A 17695-nucleotide genomic window follows, 5' to 3' on the forward strand; every position below is an offset into this window, starting at 1 on the left:
TCAAAACACGGCAAAATGGTTGGCCCCACCCAATGCATGGGTTTGAGTTAAGTTGGTGGACCTATCCTTTAAAAACATATCAGTGAGCATCGAGGGTATTTTGGTGTTTTTACAAGGTAAAATTCATTTTCCCATACGTAAGGATATTTTGGTCTTTTTCTAAGAAAAACAAAGTCTACCATGGTCACAAATTGATGGCATCACCTGATTGGCCAAATTCACTCAACTGTGATGACCCAATTTGCAAATTGTCAAACTAGAAGCCTGTTTTTGCAAATAAAGCAAACTACACTTCTTTTGCAGAAAAACCTATAATATGATATAGTGTTTAAAGACATGTCAAAAGGTCATTACAATTCCGAAAAAGCTCTTACAAGCTATTTAAAGAAGAAAAGATGTAGGACCGTGCAATTATTAAAACATGGTTGTGCTGATATCATTTTCCATTCTGCTATGCATGTAAAGCTCAAAGAATAGTCACAACAAATGATGAAATCTTGAGACTGAATTTATAGTGTTCCATATCCAACACATAGATGTTCTACTGGATTAAACAGAAAGATAAACACCACCAACACCACATCCTTCGCACTGAAACAGTTGAGAATTCAAAGATTTCACAAAATGATTATATTGTTGTTAACAACAGCCGCTTGTTGATGCGTCTGTTTGGGGCTTCTGTTTGAAAATGTTCCTCTTCACACCCGTCGAGCCTTCCGCCAATAGACTTGGTGTATCCAAAATCTGCATTCAACATTTATGTCATGAGATAAATTGGCTAAAAAACAACTTAGATTCGCAGTTCAAGAAAACTAGAATAATACTTTCAGGATGTCTTCTTTCATAGAAAGGATAATTTCAGGCTCGTCGAACTCCGCAGTTTCAATTATTGCATAAAAGATATCAGGATTTGATCCATCTTTCTTAGAAGTTAAACTATCAAGACTTCATTTGTTGTGCATTTGGCTTTGCTTTTCCTCTCAGAGCTTGTTTTTAGAGTACCATTTCCTCACTGTGCTCAATGTTTGAAATTTGGACAACTATTTTCACTGCAAAATGGTTCACCCAAGATGGGTTTTTATTACTTGGAACAACTACTCAACCAAAAAATTTCTTGACAGGGTTGAAGGTTAGAAAAAAATATCGTTACTGTATTTCCAATGAAAGTTATGTAGCCATCGTATTAATCTCAAGATCTTATGTTTTTATCAATATGCCAGGTAATCACAGTTATGCTATTGGAACTACAAATGGAAGAATTCCAAATAAATAATGTAGCCATCATATTAGTCATGGCAAAAAGGGAAGGTTATCGTTGGGGACAAAAATCGAGCACCAACCGGAGAGCGCCATCAGGCTCCTGAGCCCACTAAGGTCTTGAGGCCACGCAGCGTGACACGTCATCCCACCTGGCTCCTTAGGCAACAGAGGCCTTGGCCACATAGGTGAGAAGCGTCGTCACAGTTGGTCCCTGAGGCCACAGAAGTGATACGTGTCCTCCTATCGGGTCCCTGAGCTGATGCAGGTGAAATGCAGGGGCTGTTATGGAAGCACAAGCCTGAAGTAAAGACATACCGATGTGTGGAAGAAAATGCTGTGTCACCACTTTGGTACAAGTCGAACCATAAGCTTTAGTTGAGCTTAATGACTAACAAAGCTATTTTTAGTCGCAACAGTCTAAAATTATACCAATAAAACATTCTTGACTCAAGACAATTTCTGAGCACAGGGTCGATTTATGGGTGATCTGATTCCCATCAATCCCCACATATTCTGGAACTAAAAGATTCATTACCATAGCATATAGGGAGCTGAACTGTCGTTAAATGTTGGACAAAATAGGCTATGCCAAACAACTCATGATTAATCGAATATAGCCCCAAATTGATTCTTAGCACTTTGACAGTTCACATTAAATGAGATAGTCCTGTGCTTCCATGTATTAATGAATATAGGTCTACTAATATTTGAGGGAGCACATCACTGTTTTGGGAGCTCTTTGGGGCATTATATTGGAACCTTGCCACTTTGAATCTTTATTGGATCAAAGGCCATCACACTAACAGCACAGATGGAAGTTCATGGGAAGGAGATTACTAAGAATTTATGTGAAGCATCAATCAGCAACAAGAAAATGTAAACAACTGTTTCAAAGGTGAAATGATTTAGCAGCATGCACATCCGGACTTCTTCACATGCATTTCACCAAACACCAAGCATGCAAGTTGTAGATCTAATAGAAAAAACCAGAAACATGTCTAGGGGATTTTAAAACAAAATCAGAAATTAACCTGCAATACTCTCTAAACTCAGAACAGAAGTCCATAGTAGGCTAGAATGAAGGTCAATTTCGCAATCAAATTCTGGAATAGGAAGAAGCCAATAATTTAATGATCTTATTCACTAATTCAGCTGCTTTCCAGATTGACAAGCTTATATTAGGTTCAGATCGGTGTCATTCCAGATGCAATCGTTCCGAAATTTGCTTTGAATGAAAATGCCAAATCTTGCCCGAATTACTCAGATAGGATGTAAAATATGAACTAGCTGGAAAGGATCACTTACAGAGATTAGAACTAATGAGAAAATTCACAAAGATGATGCCCTATCTTGTAGCAGCTTGCACACGTACTCAATTTCAAAACAGATCCGCCATCCTTATGCTTCTTTTTGGTGTTCTTGGAGAAAGAGATGCTGATCAGAGGGGTGGGGGGAACTTGCAAATCCAGCTTTATTTCTCTGTTATTGGATGAATTTCCACCTCGAAACCCTCTTTTGCCAGAGGTTTCCTCAAAAGTAAAATTTGCAACAAAAATCCCCAAAGTTCTATTTCATTCTCAAAATTGAAGAGTCTAGCTACAAATGGTTGGAAATGGCCTTTTATAGGCAATTACAATGTAAAAAGACTAAAACCATGGTTTTAAATTTCGACCGAAACCGAAATTTGGCGAAATTTCGGATTTCGGCCTTTACCAAATTTCGGACAGAAATTCCGAAATTTTGAAAAAATGTAAAATTTTTTTTTTTAAAGTGTTACAAAATTTCGGAATTTTGGAATGAATTTCAGTCCGAAATTTTGAAATTTCGAAAAAAAAAAAAATTTAAAGGTAAGCAATATATTAATAAAGAAAAGGGAAGACCGAGAAGGTCATCCAGAGAAAAAACAACAAAGAAAACGGAAATCACAAAAATACAAAAGCCACAAGGGGGCAGATAATAAAAAAACTCCAAACCCGCACTGATAACACCAACTCTAGCTAATGAGTCTGCCTCGCCATTTGCCGATCTACGAACAAGAGCAAAAGCGATAGCTGAGCCCCCAACAATATCATGGATCTCATCAAAGAATGACCAGAATCTCCAAGGCGGCACCGCGGACCCCAGAGCCATCGAACCACATTCATAGAATCACCTTCCACAATTGTATTATCCAAAACCTCCCTAGCAATTTTTTTAATACCCTCAAAAACCGCTCTAACCTCCGCTTCACTGGAATCGCACACACCCAACGGACCAAAGAAGGCCCATAGAGACTCCCCACTGGAATTTCGAAACAACCCACCAATTCCCGCCGGCCCGAGATTGCCAAAACTCGAGCCATCAAAGTTGAGCTTCAACCAACCAGGAGGAGGAGGGTTCCATTTTTGCACCACCTTAGATCTGACTTCCCCTTCCAAGCACAACGCTCTTTCGAAATTTCAAAATTTATTAAATACCCTGTTTTAATTTATTACCAAATTTCGACCGAAATTTCGGAATTTTGGTCACTTGAATGATTTGAAATGAAACCTGGTGTCTATTCTTTTGAATTTGCAGATTATAGAAACAAAGCAAAAAGGCCAAAAAAAACCTACAAAGTAAAATCATGAGGTATGGTTTGAACAAATAATGTTCCATGTTCACTTGTTTGCAAATAAAATAGAAACATGAACAAAGCACTTACCTTCAAAACAAGCTCCTCAAAACACTGCTCAACATTAACTCGAGTTTTTGCACTACATTCAAGAAAAAGGCATCCACATTGCCGAGCAAAGTCAATTCCCTCTTTCTTTGTGACAACCCTTTCATTTTCCTGCTAACATTGAAATAATTAGGTTTGGACCTTGCAATTACATTGTGCATGTTTTTATAATTCAAGAGAAGGATAGACCAATCAGTGCAAGAGATAGAAAATGTTTCCAATACCTTGTATAAATGTAAGTATATAATTATATAAATAGGGTCAGTAACTAGATGCATTAAATTATTGGCACACCCATGAGTTCCTACATAAAATAAAAGCAGTATTGTAAAACTCCATAGGAAATACCTTATCAACTTTGTTTCCAACAAGCATCTTGATGCAATCTTGATTAGTCGAATAGAGGTCCACTTCCTTGGCCCATATATCCGAAAGATTTGTAAATGTTTCTCGCCTTGTTACATCATAAACTGTAACCATTCCAATATCAAAATAAAATTACCTGAATTTTATATTACAATTTCTGCATTAGAAAATTTTAAGAAAAAGGAAAGGAAATCATAGCAAGTCGAAAATGACCACATAATAAAGTGACTCCTGCAAGTCGAAAATGACCACATAATAAAAGTGACTCATAAGAAAGATCTTTCTATTTGTATAAGTCAAACTGCAAGTACATAAAATGCTATTTTGCTACCATAACATAAAAGAGCTCCATAATAAATGTTGTGCTCACTGTTGGCTGGTCAGGCTCCTTCCCTTGCAGCCTATCCGCCTCACTGTTGGGTGACCTTCTTACATGGTGAAAGGAGAGGGACACCCCGTCAAACCAATGCGCAAACCTCCATGGATGTGCGGGGGATGTGGGCCTTGCAGCAATTTTATGACATTTAAGGAGGCCTCCTCATCCTAATAAACCGTCCATACTGTTATGTTGTATACTCCTGAGGCCCCCAGTGGACAGCTCTAACTTCCGCTTCATTGGAGTCCGCTATGCCAATAGGACTAGAAAAGGCCCACATATTTGCTACATGATCATCTCTAATGAGGCTTCCTATTCCCGCCGGCCCCAGATTACCAAGGCTAGATCCATCACATTGTACATGCAATAATATAAATATAATTATGTAACACATATTGATATACTATACCACAGATATAGTATACCACAAAAACATTTCAGTCATTTCCTGTCAGTTTCAATGAAAATTTAAAACCATGCTTACAAGTAGAAGGAATGAAATGGTTTTCAAGATTACCAAACAAGGCTTAAGAAAGAAAACCAAACCGATAATGAACTTGCACAGGTTTTACTGTGTATCTATATTCTATTTATTTGTATACATTCTTCTATTCCATTTATCGTAAGTACCAAAATGAAACGTAATACAATATATATTTTTTCAAATGTGAATTTTACATATAATGGATCTATTAGTAAAGCTTGTGCCCCTAGCCATTTAAGTGACAAGCTTATAGGAGCTTGCTGGTTTGATCCTAGCATATACTATTATTGATATTAACTTAAACAAGATAAACTAATACATTGATATTAACTTAAAGGCCTTTACATTTTTTGACTTTTTGTATATGATTAATATATTATTATTGCTAAATATATGTAGACAATCCCTATGCCATTCCAGCCTTCGTTTCCAAGTCTTGAATTCCTTCTTCTCCCACTTTACTACTGGAATCTACATCTAGAACTTAGGCTGTCATGAATGACGCATAACAATAGACTTCTTTTTTTAGCAGGCTTCTTCTCCCACTCTACTATTGGATTCTGCATGTAGAACTTAGGTCATCATGAACAAAGCATGACACGTACAAGAGTGTATTTGTATACAATGGATAGCACCAATGATCCATGGACGACCAGTGGGGTTCATAAAAGGAACCAAACATTTTGGATACGGCAAAAAAAATCTATTAGATCTAATGTACTTATTCGATCGAATAAGTACCTGGTGTCTAGCCATGCCCACATAAGATCAGTTATGCTGCATTCATGAAACATATAGCATAAAAAATGGAAGAGGGAAGAAAGGGAAAATCCTCAACATTCTCCACATAGACAGAAGAAAAAAAAAGAAAAAGAAAAAGGTGTACCCATTATAACCCCTTGTGCTCCTCTATAATATGAGCTTGTTAATGTTCTGAATCTCTCCTGTCCAGCTGCATGATGAACCAAATATTTAGGTTGGCATATATTGACACAACCAACCTTTCTATATTTACAGGAAGAAATGCGGAAAATTCAACTACAAGTTATTAATTCAGATATTTTCTACATAAAAGGAATTATAAAAAAAATACTAAAATCTTATCATACTCCAAAAGTTGATCAGAGTCTAGTGCCGGATTAATGTCAATCATTTAGATTAAAAAAAAAAAGATGATGATGAAACAGAGAACATGCTCTACAGAAACCACGTCAACATAAGCAATGAAATATGAGGGGCTGGAGTATTTCCGCCCATAAATATAGCCACCCATGTTAGTTAGCCCTATTGGCCCTATTCGGAACCGGTATTTGAGAATCCAGGGATAACTGGATTCTCATCGGTTTTGCCGGTCCGTCACGAGGAAGGCGGAGAGCCATGCTGAACAGTGACACATTCACCAGGATTTAAGATTAGAAACCATTGCTCTCAAGGATTTCGAGAAGATTTGACGAAGCTCTCTCCCACTGTAACTGTCGCTTTTTTCCGGTCATGCAGAGATGTCGGAGAGGATATAGAAATATCAGCTCTGCCAATAGATTTCAGTATCTGCCCCTTTCCTTCCCGGCCTCCATACGTGATCGGAGAAAGTGTGGTTGCAATGAAGGTGGCATCAGAGAATCCCTTTCGAAATGCCTAGGGCTGAGGAGGAAGCTGAAAATGATGTGAGGGCTTGGCCTCCACATATGATATCAAAAAACACGAACTGTGATCATGTATGCACTTCAGCAATATATTTGGAAATTAAGAACGAATTTTACAGTATGCAATATTGTGATGAATGCTATGATTCTATTCATGTGATCAACAAACAGATGGACAAAATCAGAAATGCATGGATGAGACAATAAACATAAATAACAACAGGACCTCATCTTTCAGCAATTTTCTGCATAAATTATGGAATGATAAATAGGAAATGAGCACCAGGATTACCTTCATTAACAGGCAGCCAATGTGCAAAAAGTAACTATTTCAGTAGTCACAAATATTTAAAAAGGAAGCACTCGTGGCATGATGTGAGTCATATGACTAGATTTGTCACATAACGTTGACTATCCAATTATAGTAAGTTCTTTCTCCAAAACTTGCTAAGGTTCTGTTTAGTAAGTCATGGGTGAGTACAATAGTAAGTGTGCTCTGAATATTAGAATGAAGATCTGATATATTTTTTCCAGTTAGCTTCTAGTAGCTTCATTTCGATATTTTCAGCTGGAATTTCATTTCCTGCATCAGGATAGGCCCAATGATGATTTCAGAGATTCTCATTGAGAGATAATTCTGGGATGGGAGGATGACTTGAGACCCTAAAAATAAGCCACTCCCTCCCATCTTAGTTTGTCATCATACATGAAAAAATTGAAACAAAATTCTGCACGGAACCATTATTCAGTTATCGGCATCTCTTTTACTACTTGTCTATTAAGCAATAAATCACCAAATCACGTTGGATTTTACATTAACATTGCATAAAATTCTGCATGGAACCATTATTCAGGCTTATCTAGCACTGTTATTTCAATTACGACACCTAGCCACTTTGCATATCAGTAGGTGAATTCAATTATCTGCAAATGTCCATTCCCCATCGACATTGACATGCTGTCCCATCCAGGTATGTCTCGTGTTGAGGGACAGATGGAAACCACAAAAGGTTACTGACTGGGATGTTTTTAATAACTTTTTCTTGTGTTAAACAAATAATTGGTCAAAATGAAAATGTCAGTAGACATGGAACAACATGCTCAGCCACCATTTCGAATGGATCTAGCTTTAACACAGCACAAAACATTCACATTATTTATTTCCAGCCATGCTATCGTTCATAGACTCACTCTTAGTACGTGGAATGTGTTCACATATGCATATGAGTGGTCATGTCATTAAATCTTTTTTTTTAAATGGTAAGAGATTTCATTAAGACTGAGCAAAGACCGAGGACGTCTATACAAACAAAAGAAAACAACTAAAAGCACTGAAAAAAAATCGATCGCCCTCTCCTAAAGAGGGTGATTATTTTGCAGTTTAAACCTTGTTATATGCAAGTCTAGTAGATTCTATAACAAAGATCCCAATAATTTCTTTTTCCAGGTTAATCACGTTCCTACGAGAAAAATTGTTAAATCCAGATGAGTTTTCTAATTTTTTCACTCCAGATTTGTCATGCGGCATATCAAAAGGTATTTGATACCAGTCTCAGTACCCATATCCTGGATTGTGGAAAATAATGAGACGAATCTTTGCTCCCTATAATCCTATATCCATGTCCGTATTCATATTTTTTTTCGGGTATCATAGGTAAGCACAAACTTTGAGGCTTGATCCCCTTTCTCAATGTTATATACACTTGAAGTCATCACCGTTGGTCATACTTCTCTAAAAAAGTTGATTTTTGTTATTTAAAGATATCATAGGGCAGTAGAATAACTGTTCTTGATGAGGAATCACAGCCATTAGTAGGTAAATTCTGACAGCTTTTTCCAGATTACTCATGCATATCAGTTTCAATAGTGCACAAGGCCACAAGGGCATTACAGCATATCAGTCTATCATAAAATTTAAAAAGGGGTGGCTTACCAACAAAATTCCAAGTAATATATAGAGCCATTTTTTCCCTACAAATGGTGTTGTATTTGAAATTTGGTGGGGGGACAAATAAAAATTGAAGCACAAGTATATGTAGACAATATAATATAATATAAAATTGAAGTATAAGTTGTTTCCCTCCAAGTGGTATTGTATCTACGTGTTGAGCGATATCTTGTTCTATTATCTCAGCAGGAAGGTCCTCAAGGTGATCAGTGCTATGAGGAACAATGTCCCTAGTTAATTTTCCAAAGGTTAAAGAAGATAGATAGGTCTGTTGAAGAGTTTGTCGGAAAGTGCAGTTAGGTGTCGTTGTTTTTAGGGTTGTGGCTTAGCATGTAGGCTTTCTCAACTCTTCAAAAGTTTTCAATGTGAGATCTATCAGTAGTATTGAATTCTTCTGCTTGACTAGTTTAAATGTTTAATACTGGATTTAGGGCTAGACAAGAGGATAACCCAAAATTTGTTAGGCTTTCCAACTAATGTCAACTGTTATACCAGCATTAACTGCTCATTACTCTTCAACTAAAGTTGTATGGGTTGCAAAATGAACATAATTTAGAGGGGACTAAAAGCATGATAACTTGCTAAGGCCAACACCCAAGTCCTCATACAAACTACCACCAATTTAATGACAATGTTTAAATTGTATCTTTTGCTTGCCGAATAAATTATAGTTAATGGTAAAGAGCTTATTACAATTGAAGAAAAATAAGCTCAAGATACAAGAAATGATCACAAGGAAAATAATATGAAGAAAAACTGAAAAGAAGCATTGAAGTTGTGTTGAGTATGTATTCAAAATCACAAAAAAGAATACCATTACCTGTGTCCCAGATTGCAAGCTTCAATTTTTTGTCTCCAATGGTTACGATTTTTACCTTGAAGTCCACACCTATGAAAAAAAAGACAAATTAGGACATCAAGGACATAAGCAAAAGCAATGACATACTTGAACAAATCAATATTAAATAAAATGCACTTTTTCGTGGCAAATGTAATCCAATAGAATTTCTCACTTCGTGAACATTGAAAATATACTTTGATGTGGTTTAGAAAGAAATTTGATGGGATTTGAAAAAAGGAATGCACCACTATCAAATGTTAAATATCTGATTTACAACCCAAGAGTTTAAACCAGACAAAGGCATTCCAAGGATATGATCAAGGCATAATTGTAAATTACACTCCATTCTATATGGAATTTTAGAACATTCTATTTCGAAAGAATCCAAAACTAAAAGAAGAAAGAAATGTTCCAAACAGAACTCCAGAAATCCCGGTCATTCTGGACTCTTCCAGAAACCTCATCTGGACTAAAATGCAGATTTAGTCGACCGTCATGGTAGGATTCCAGATTTTTTGTATTCTTGCAATTATGCCTAGAAAATTAGATGGATCAGGGGTATTTGATGAATTTATACTCCCAAATCAAGTCTGAGGCTAGAAACAGGCTAGAAAAACACACACACAAAAACAAAACAAAAAAACACCAGTTTGGGCAGATCTAGGCTTTTTCTCTTTCTCAAAACCCTTCCCAATCTTACATCTTTATTAAAGCGGTCATCCTACCTCTTTATTAAAGCGGTTGCGTTAACCATTTCATGGGTCAAGGCTATCCCATCTTTCAAATTTGTGTCTATCCCATCTTTCAAATTTGTGTCAGTTTTTTATCTTTGGTGGTTGGAGGGAGATTTGCCTTAGTGTGGAGCACAAGGATAAGGTGATTCAAGATTGGGTTGCATCGGATCATTCCACACTAAGGATAAGGTGATTCAAGATTGGGTTGCATCGGATCATGGTCTTTTGAAGTTAAATTTTGACGGCTCGATTTTGGGGAACCCGGACCCGCCGGTATTGGAGGTGTTCTTAGAAACGAGGTTGGGGTGATTCTTTGGGGTTTTGCAGGTCCAATAGGCAATGCTGATGCATCTTAGGCGGAGGTGCGAGCTTTGCACCAAGGCATTAAACTTCTAGATAAAGAAGGCCTGGATAAAGTAGTAGTGGAAGGAGATGCCTTAAATGTCATCCGGTGGGTCTCGTGCTCTCATCATCATCCTTGGAGATTTGCCCGTTACTTTGATGAAATCCAAGACTGGATTGGGTCCTCATCTTTAGCCTTTCATCATGTGAGAAGATCGGCCAACAGTATAGTATAGCAGATAGCTTAGCAAGCTACGATTCCTTGCCTCTTTGACGTCTTTCCTGTTTTCCTTAGTTTTTCTTTCTTCCTTTGTTTCTTTTTCGTTCCTTTTTTGTATCGACCATCTCGTCCTGTTTTTCTTCTAATAAATTATTTATACCATTCATCCCAAAAAAACAAAAAAAAAAACTTCCCAATCTTGAACATGCCTCATTTCACCATTTTTCGTTGCAGATCTTCATTGTTTTCTTCTACAAAATTGATCTAGGGCTAGGAGTGACGACATTGTTGCATCCCACTAAGTGACTTGAAGGAGGTACAATCATAGTTGCTAGAGTGGGAAGCGAGTGCGAGAAGCGATGCGGGATGCAAAAGCAAGAAGGGAAGGATTTAGAAAAGAGGAAATGCGGGAAGCAAAAAAAACTCTAAAGAAAGTACAGAGAAAATGTGCGAGAAGTGTCATTAATAGTCAACATGAAGAGTGTAAGAAGCCTCATTGGAAGTAAACAAGAACGTAGAAAGAGTAGGATTGTTGTAATTCAGGACGACGGGTTAATGTATATATAAGAATTACAAGTAGAAAAGAAGACTTCACAACTAACTAGAATTATAAATTTTAGGAATTTACAGTTTCAAATATTTTATTCATGTATATTTAATGTTAAGTTTTTGAAAAAGATCCACATAACTTTCATTTAAAACTTGAATTCATTTAAAACTTAAAATGAGTTTTCAAGTTTTAAATGCAGTCTTTTTTTTAAATACGCTCCTTCAACATTATCAAATGGAGAAAAAATACTTTTGGGAAGAAATAATCACCTAAATAGGAAGCGCAATCCTAGATAAGAGGAAACGCATAGGAAGCGTTTGGGAAGCACAGTTCCCCTAAATTTGAGAAGCGAGAAGAACTTAGCTCCCGAAGCGAGTTTTCGGGGAAGCGAGCTTCCCATCCAACTAGGAAGTTTCTGGTAACTATGGGTACAATTGTCTTTAAGGTCTCCAATTTTTTTGTTCTCTTTTGTTTTTTTTTTTTTTTTGTTTTTTTTTTTTAACAAGTCCCAAATGAATGTGAGACCTTCAAGAGCCAATTTGATAGTAATTAGATTCGGTAGATGATTTAACTAAGGAAATGAGTGTTTATTTGTTACATTAGATTGTTGCAATGCTTCTGTTTCATTTTTCAAAGTCTATTCTTTAAGAAAAAATTGCATTTTTTTAAATCAAAAAAATAGAATGAGTAGAACATCAAAGCATTTCAATCCAAAACAGGACAACCTCCAAATTGAAATTGAAGACCATGAATTCAGGCTTTCTGCCTTCCCATTTGCTAGTGAGATGGTCTCCTAGCTTACCTACTAGAAAGATTAAGGTGGCGCTTTAGGAAATTTGATCTGTCGTTTAGGATCATCCAGCTAGTGCAACCCATCGCCACAGACAATATCACCCATTGCATGATGACTGTAATAGTTACACAACTATAGATTGGAGCGTTAGGCATATAAAAGTGATATCAGTTTGAGTCTCTCTGTGTTTGTGTGTGTTAGAGAGAGAGAGAGAGAGAGAGAGAGAGAGAGAGAGAGAAGGATGTGAGAGATAGATTTGCTTGGAACATACATCCTCTTGATAAAACTTATAATCTCTTTTTAGGCAACAATAAAATTTTAATTTTGTGTTTTGCATTTTTTTTAACTGATATTATAGATGCAATTTATTTTATACATAACTTTTTGTTGTAAGTCTGTAACAGATTAAATTTTAAGTTAAAATTTAATTTAATTTAATATGAACTATAAAGCCATCATGGGCAGTGAAGTCCACCTAGGAACATAGTTTAAATTTCCACTGAAAACGATACAAAAAGATCGAAATGACATTTCCATTGCCATCCCCACCGACACATATGAAACAGAAACACAGTGAAACAAAAATTGTAACCATATTAGTGATATAAATATAATACACCAACATGTATTATTTACGTAATTATATTCATATGAAATGCATGTGAAATGTGGTGTATGCATTATGCATAAATATTTATATGATTACATGTGAAATGTGGTATGTACTTAATTACCATGCATGTGCGACAATGCACGTCACTATGTATTCGATGTTGTTTGGTTTTTCTGTTTATTTGATAGTTTATGAGTGTCTTCGTGCTTATTATAGCACTTCTTGAAGTTGCATCTTAAATGTCTGCCATTTACATAGGTTTTCATTCGTTTCTATAAAATTTCCATTTGAAACCACATGTTTCCAGTGTTTAAAAACTCCTTGACTCGGCAAGGAACTCGCCCGAGTCGACTGCTTTTTACCTCGGCCGCATTCCGCATTTCACCACATCCGCGTTCCGCGTTTTGCCTTACAGAGTCAATAAACTCCTTTGACTCTCCCGAGTTATGACCTTGTCAACCGTGTTAACCGCGTTCTTGGCCGCGTCCGCGCCGAGTCAACAAGGATTTTTCTTGGCCGCGTTCCGCGTCAAATCCGCGTTTTTAAACACTGCATGTTTCTATTTCCATCACGACCGAAGCACGTGTCAAAATTGAAACTTAAAACCTTTCTCAAGAACTGATAGTATATATATCAAATAATTAGATGATATATGATTTTAATAAAATATTCAGATGTTGAATTAAGATCCAGGTATCATTGACTAATGTAGTGCTTAAATGACAATAAATATCTATTAGTATAACCATGCATCATTCAAAAAGAAAACATGCAGATTGTAGCATATAATATTCATGTTAGAATGGAACATACAGTACATAACTTAGCAAAACAGGATTCGGCAGAGGAGGAGGAGGAGAAGGAGGGGGGGGGAATTTGAGTTTAATGCGGTATTGGTTAAAAAAACAGTCAAATGAATGAAGTTGAAACATGAAAAAACTCATTTAATACGTTTAAATTTTTGTCATTTATAAAATATAGTGGGGGTAGAGCTAGAAAGTTGGCCAAAAAACGCGTTTAATACGTTTAAAATGCATTTAAAACGTTATATTAAAAAATGAAGTTTTTTTTGCTGAAAAAGTTTTAAACAGAGTATTAAACAATGAACCGCCAAAACGTTTTTTTTTTTTCAAAAGAAAAAAAACACTGTTTAAAACAAAGTTTTGCTAACTATGATGGTATACTCAACGTATGGAGGGGCCACCTTCCCAAGAGGGGTGGGATCACTTTCTCACAAGGAGCAATGGAACATGCTCCCTGTATGAGTCCTCTCCTAACTTGAAAATCCATGACCCTGAAGTGAGATCGCCACCATAAAGTAACAGACCTAACTTCTAAGTGCACCTTGTGTAGTGGTCCTTAAAACACAAGAGAGGTCCTTAATTGGATAAAGGACTCAGCACCATTTCCAAAGGTCCTTTGCTTGTGCTCTCAAAGCTTAGGCAAAAAGCCAAACAGTCAACATTGATGACAAACTCCCTCTCCAATAAAACCTAAGCTCCTTCAGCTATCACCGTGAAACTTGAGCTTCCAATAGAGTAAGGATCCTTGATGTGATCTATGGAGCAACCCATTCTTGTTTATAACTAAAAACACGTTGGTTAGTTCAAAATTTCAAATTACAAACACTTATTAACACGGTTTTAAAGTTCCGCAAAAATTGATACTAAATGACCGGAATATTTCTGCTCCCATCCCTAATGAAACACGTACTAAAACCAAAATGTATACCAAATATGTGTTACATAATTATATTTATCTAAAGTGCACATGAAATATAGTGTATATATTATATAAATATTAATATGAATTACATGTGAGATGTCTGTATTGAATTATTGGGCATGCTCAACATGATGTCCAATGTTGTTAAACAATATACGTGGTTTTGGCACAATGTAATGGTTTTTTAGTGTGTATTTGTGCTTAGTCTAGCACGTCTGGAAGTTTCAATCTAAATTAACATCATTTGCATAAGTTTCCATATGTTTCCGTGATTTTCACCGAAACTTTCATCCGAAACTGACATGCTTCTATTTTCATCACAACCGAAACACACCTCAACACAGAAACCTGAATCCTTCTTATAAAGGAGATTGCTCTATCTTTCAAACAATTCTTGTGCGTGTGAAGCAAAGAGTTATCTGTGAGTTCTATAAAATTTGTGTAGATGACCTTCACACTAAGATTTATAAAGAGACGACCTCTTCATGAGTTGCAGTTTTGGTTAGGTAAATGAAAGAAATATTGTTCTATTCCCCACATAATAAAAGCATCCTCTAATATTTTCAGCCCCATAGTCACCATTTAGCGCCAAGAGAGATTTATAGATACCATCAAAAGTTAGTTTCAGCTACCACCCCAGTGAAGAGAGTGCAGAGAGGGGGTGTTCAAGAGATATACATTGAAAGTTACCAATGCGCATATCACTAAAAAAACATAAAAAGGAAACAAAACAAAAATCTAAAACAACCAGCAGTAAAACTGATTTGTTCAACACAAATACATGCAATAACCTCCACATATGAAGAACGCAAAGTTTTTTCTACATAATATTTCCCATTGTAGGATGCAAAATAATGTCTACACGGGTAGGATGCAGTAAGGAGAGAAAAATATAGAGGAACATTGAGGTTGCATTCCAATGCTACTTATTTGTGTCGCCTTAAAAACCAAACATAACATTCTTCCTAATGGAAAACACAACAAACAAAGCAAATGGTAACAGACAGACAGTTCCATTGTTGCAATTTGTTCCAAATGAATAATGAATTTTTTTTTCAACCAAACCGACATCGAAAACCCATTATCATTTTATCATTTCCATTATCTCTATAGCTTTTGGCGTATTGGGTAGGTACTTAACAAGTAATTCTTTTCTTATTTGGCTCTAAATAAATCAATAAGACCCATAAAAAGATAATCGTGAATTAAGAATAAGCATTTGACATACCGATTGTTGGAGAAAGATCTTCAAAGGAATCAGAGGTGAAACTCAATAGGAGGCTACTCTTCCCCACCCCAGAATCTCCAATTAGTAACAATTTGAATAAATAATCAAATTCTGGTTGACTTGAAGACAAATCCATCATATTCGCCCTTGTAAGACCCTAAGCAGAGAAACCCAATTTCAGAAACGCACCAGATCCAAATCCAAACCTGCATAATCAAACCCAACATTCAAGAAAAAACACAAGAAATCAATGTAAAAAAAAAACCCACCATTTTTTAAGAGAGAAAAAAAGGAGAGATGGGTAGGAAGGGATTTTTCATACCGGTGTGATGGAATTCAATGTGAAATCACAAAACTCAGATTTGGGTTTGCAGAGAGGGCGACACGGAATAGAGATGAAGAAAATTGAAGAGAAGTCGAACAGGTTGTACAGATATGAAGGAAGCGAAGTCATGTGTCCCTGTTTTGTAGAGTATTAATTAAGGGCAATGATAAATTCACACCCCCTGTAGGATAATTCGCACCACATAAACGTGAATTGAGGATAGAAAACGTTAAACTCTGCCACATACCCACGTTTACAGGAGTGTGAATTATCCTACAGGGGGTGCGAATTTATCATTGCCCTTAATTAAATAGTCACTTTAATAGTGAAAGTAGAATGTTTTCCAATGGCAACTGATATCTGCACTACCATGTTTTGATAATAAGACGAATTCACATTTGTTTTTTCTATTTTAATTAGCTGCCGACAGCATTTTTGCAGGGTTGCAACTTGCCCGCTGATGGTGCCGGAATCTGATTGCACGATCTAGGATAGTAGAGCTCTAACCTATGATAGACATGCACTCACAACAAAAAGCATTAGAGGCCCGGAGTGATGGTTCCGGACCACTCCGATGCTCAAGTTAGAAATCCGCACACATGGAAGAGAAAGCAAAGCTAATTAAAATTCCAGGGGGATTTTGGATTGGTAGTCTTTAAAAGGAATTTCATCCCTGAAATTCAACTACTTTCTTTTCATTATGATCTTGATGGTTTTCCAAATTGATGTAGTGTCCCTATTATTATCTCAACATACAAAGCACAAAATAACTATCTTTTAACAACATGACAGATCATATTTTAACCAAATAGATTAGGTTGAGATTAGACCTCCAAATAACTCAAGGTAGTTTTTTACGTATATAGTCAAAATCACATTTGCTTTATGACCGAATGTCCTATCTACGCTTCCTAGGACTTGCCCATCCTCACAATGAACCGCATCCCTTTCCGATGGGGATCTTACATATGTGCTTTGATATGGATTCCTTTACTCGAGCTATGGCCCCATTGCTGTCAGAATACAATGGGATGGGCCTCTCAACAGATGGAACAACCCCGAGTTCTTCCATGAACTTGCGTAGCCACGCTGTCTCCATTATAACATCACACGTAACAATATATTCTACCTCAGGAGTGGAGTCCACGGCGGTATCTTGCTTGCAACTCCTCCAACTCATCACCCCATTAGTCAGAGTGAACACAAAGCCGGAACGCCACTTCATGCCATCAACGTCATACTAGAAATCTAGTCTGTATACACTAAGATGATCAAATCATCCCCACAATAGATCAAATAGCAATGCTTGGTCCACCTCATATATTTGAAAAATATGTTTCACTGCATTATAGTGCTTGTAACCTGGATCGGACTGATATCTACTAACCACGGTCACGGAGTAATAGATATCTGGCCTAGTACATAACATGCCGTACATTAAACTTCTCACAGCATATGTATTCGGAGCGTTGTCCATCTTCTGTTTCTCCTTGGACGTCTTGGGAGACATCTTCTTAGAAAACTAAAGGGGATCAACCCTTTATTG

General features: G+C 36.6%; 1 protein-coding gene across 1 annotated transcript; it reads right to left on the reverse strand.

The window, feature by feature from the left end:
• Positions 1-487: 487 nt before the first annotated feature.
• Positions 488-16278, reverse strand: RAB18 (RAB GTPASE HOMOLOG B18). Its single transcript, XM_077357690.1, has 7 exons — positions 16147-16278; positions 15825-16030; positions 9599-9667; positions 6074-6139; positions 4310-4431; positions 3944-4072; positions 488-744 (listed from the first exon to the last, which is right to left on the reverse strand). The coding sequence occupies exons 2-7, from the start codon at positions 15961-15963 to the stop codon at positions 640-642; spliced, it is 630 nt and encodes a 209-aa protein (XP_077213805.1). The 5' UTR covers positions 15964-16030; positions 16147-16278; the 3' UTR covers positions 488-639.
• Between the last annotated feature and the right edge of the window lie 1417 nt (positions 16279-17695).

The sequence above is a fragment of the Tasmannia lanceolata genome, unplaced genomic scaffold (assembly GCF_043159265.1).
Source record: "Tasmannia lanceolata isolate RefF3 unplaced genomic scaffold, GAP_Taslan_0.1 ptg000016l, whole genome shotgun sequence".
Taxonomy (NCBI): Eukaryota; Viridiplantae; Streptophyta; class Magnoliopsida; order Canellales; family Winteraceae; genus Tasmannia; species Tasmannia lanceolata.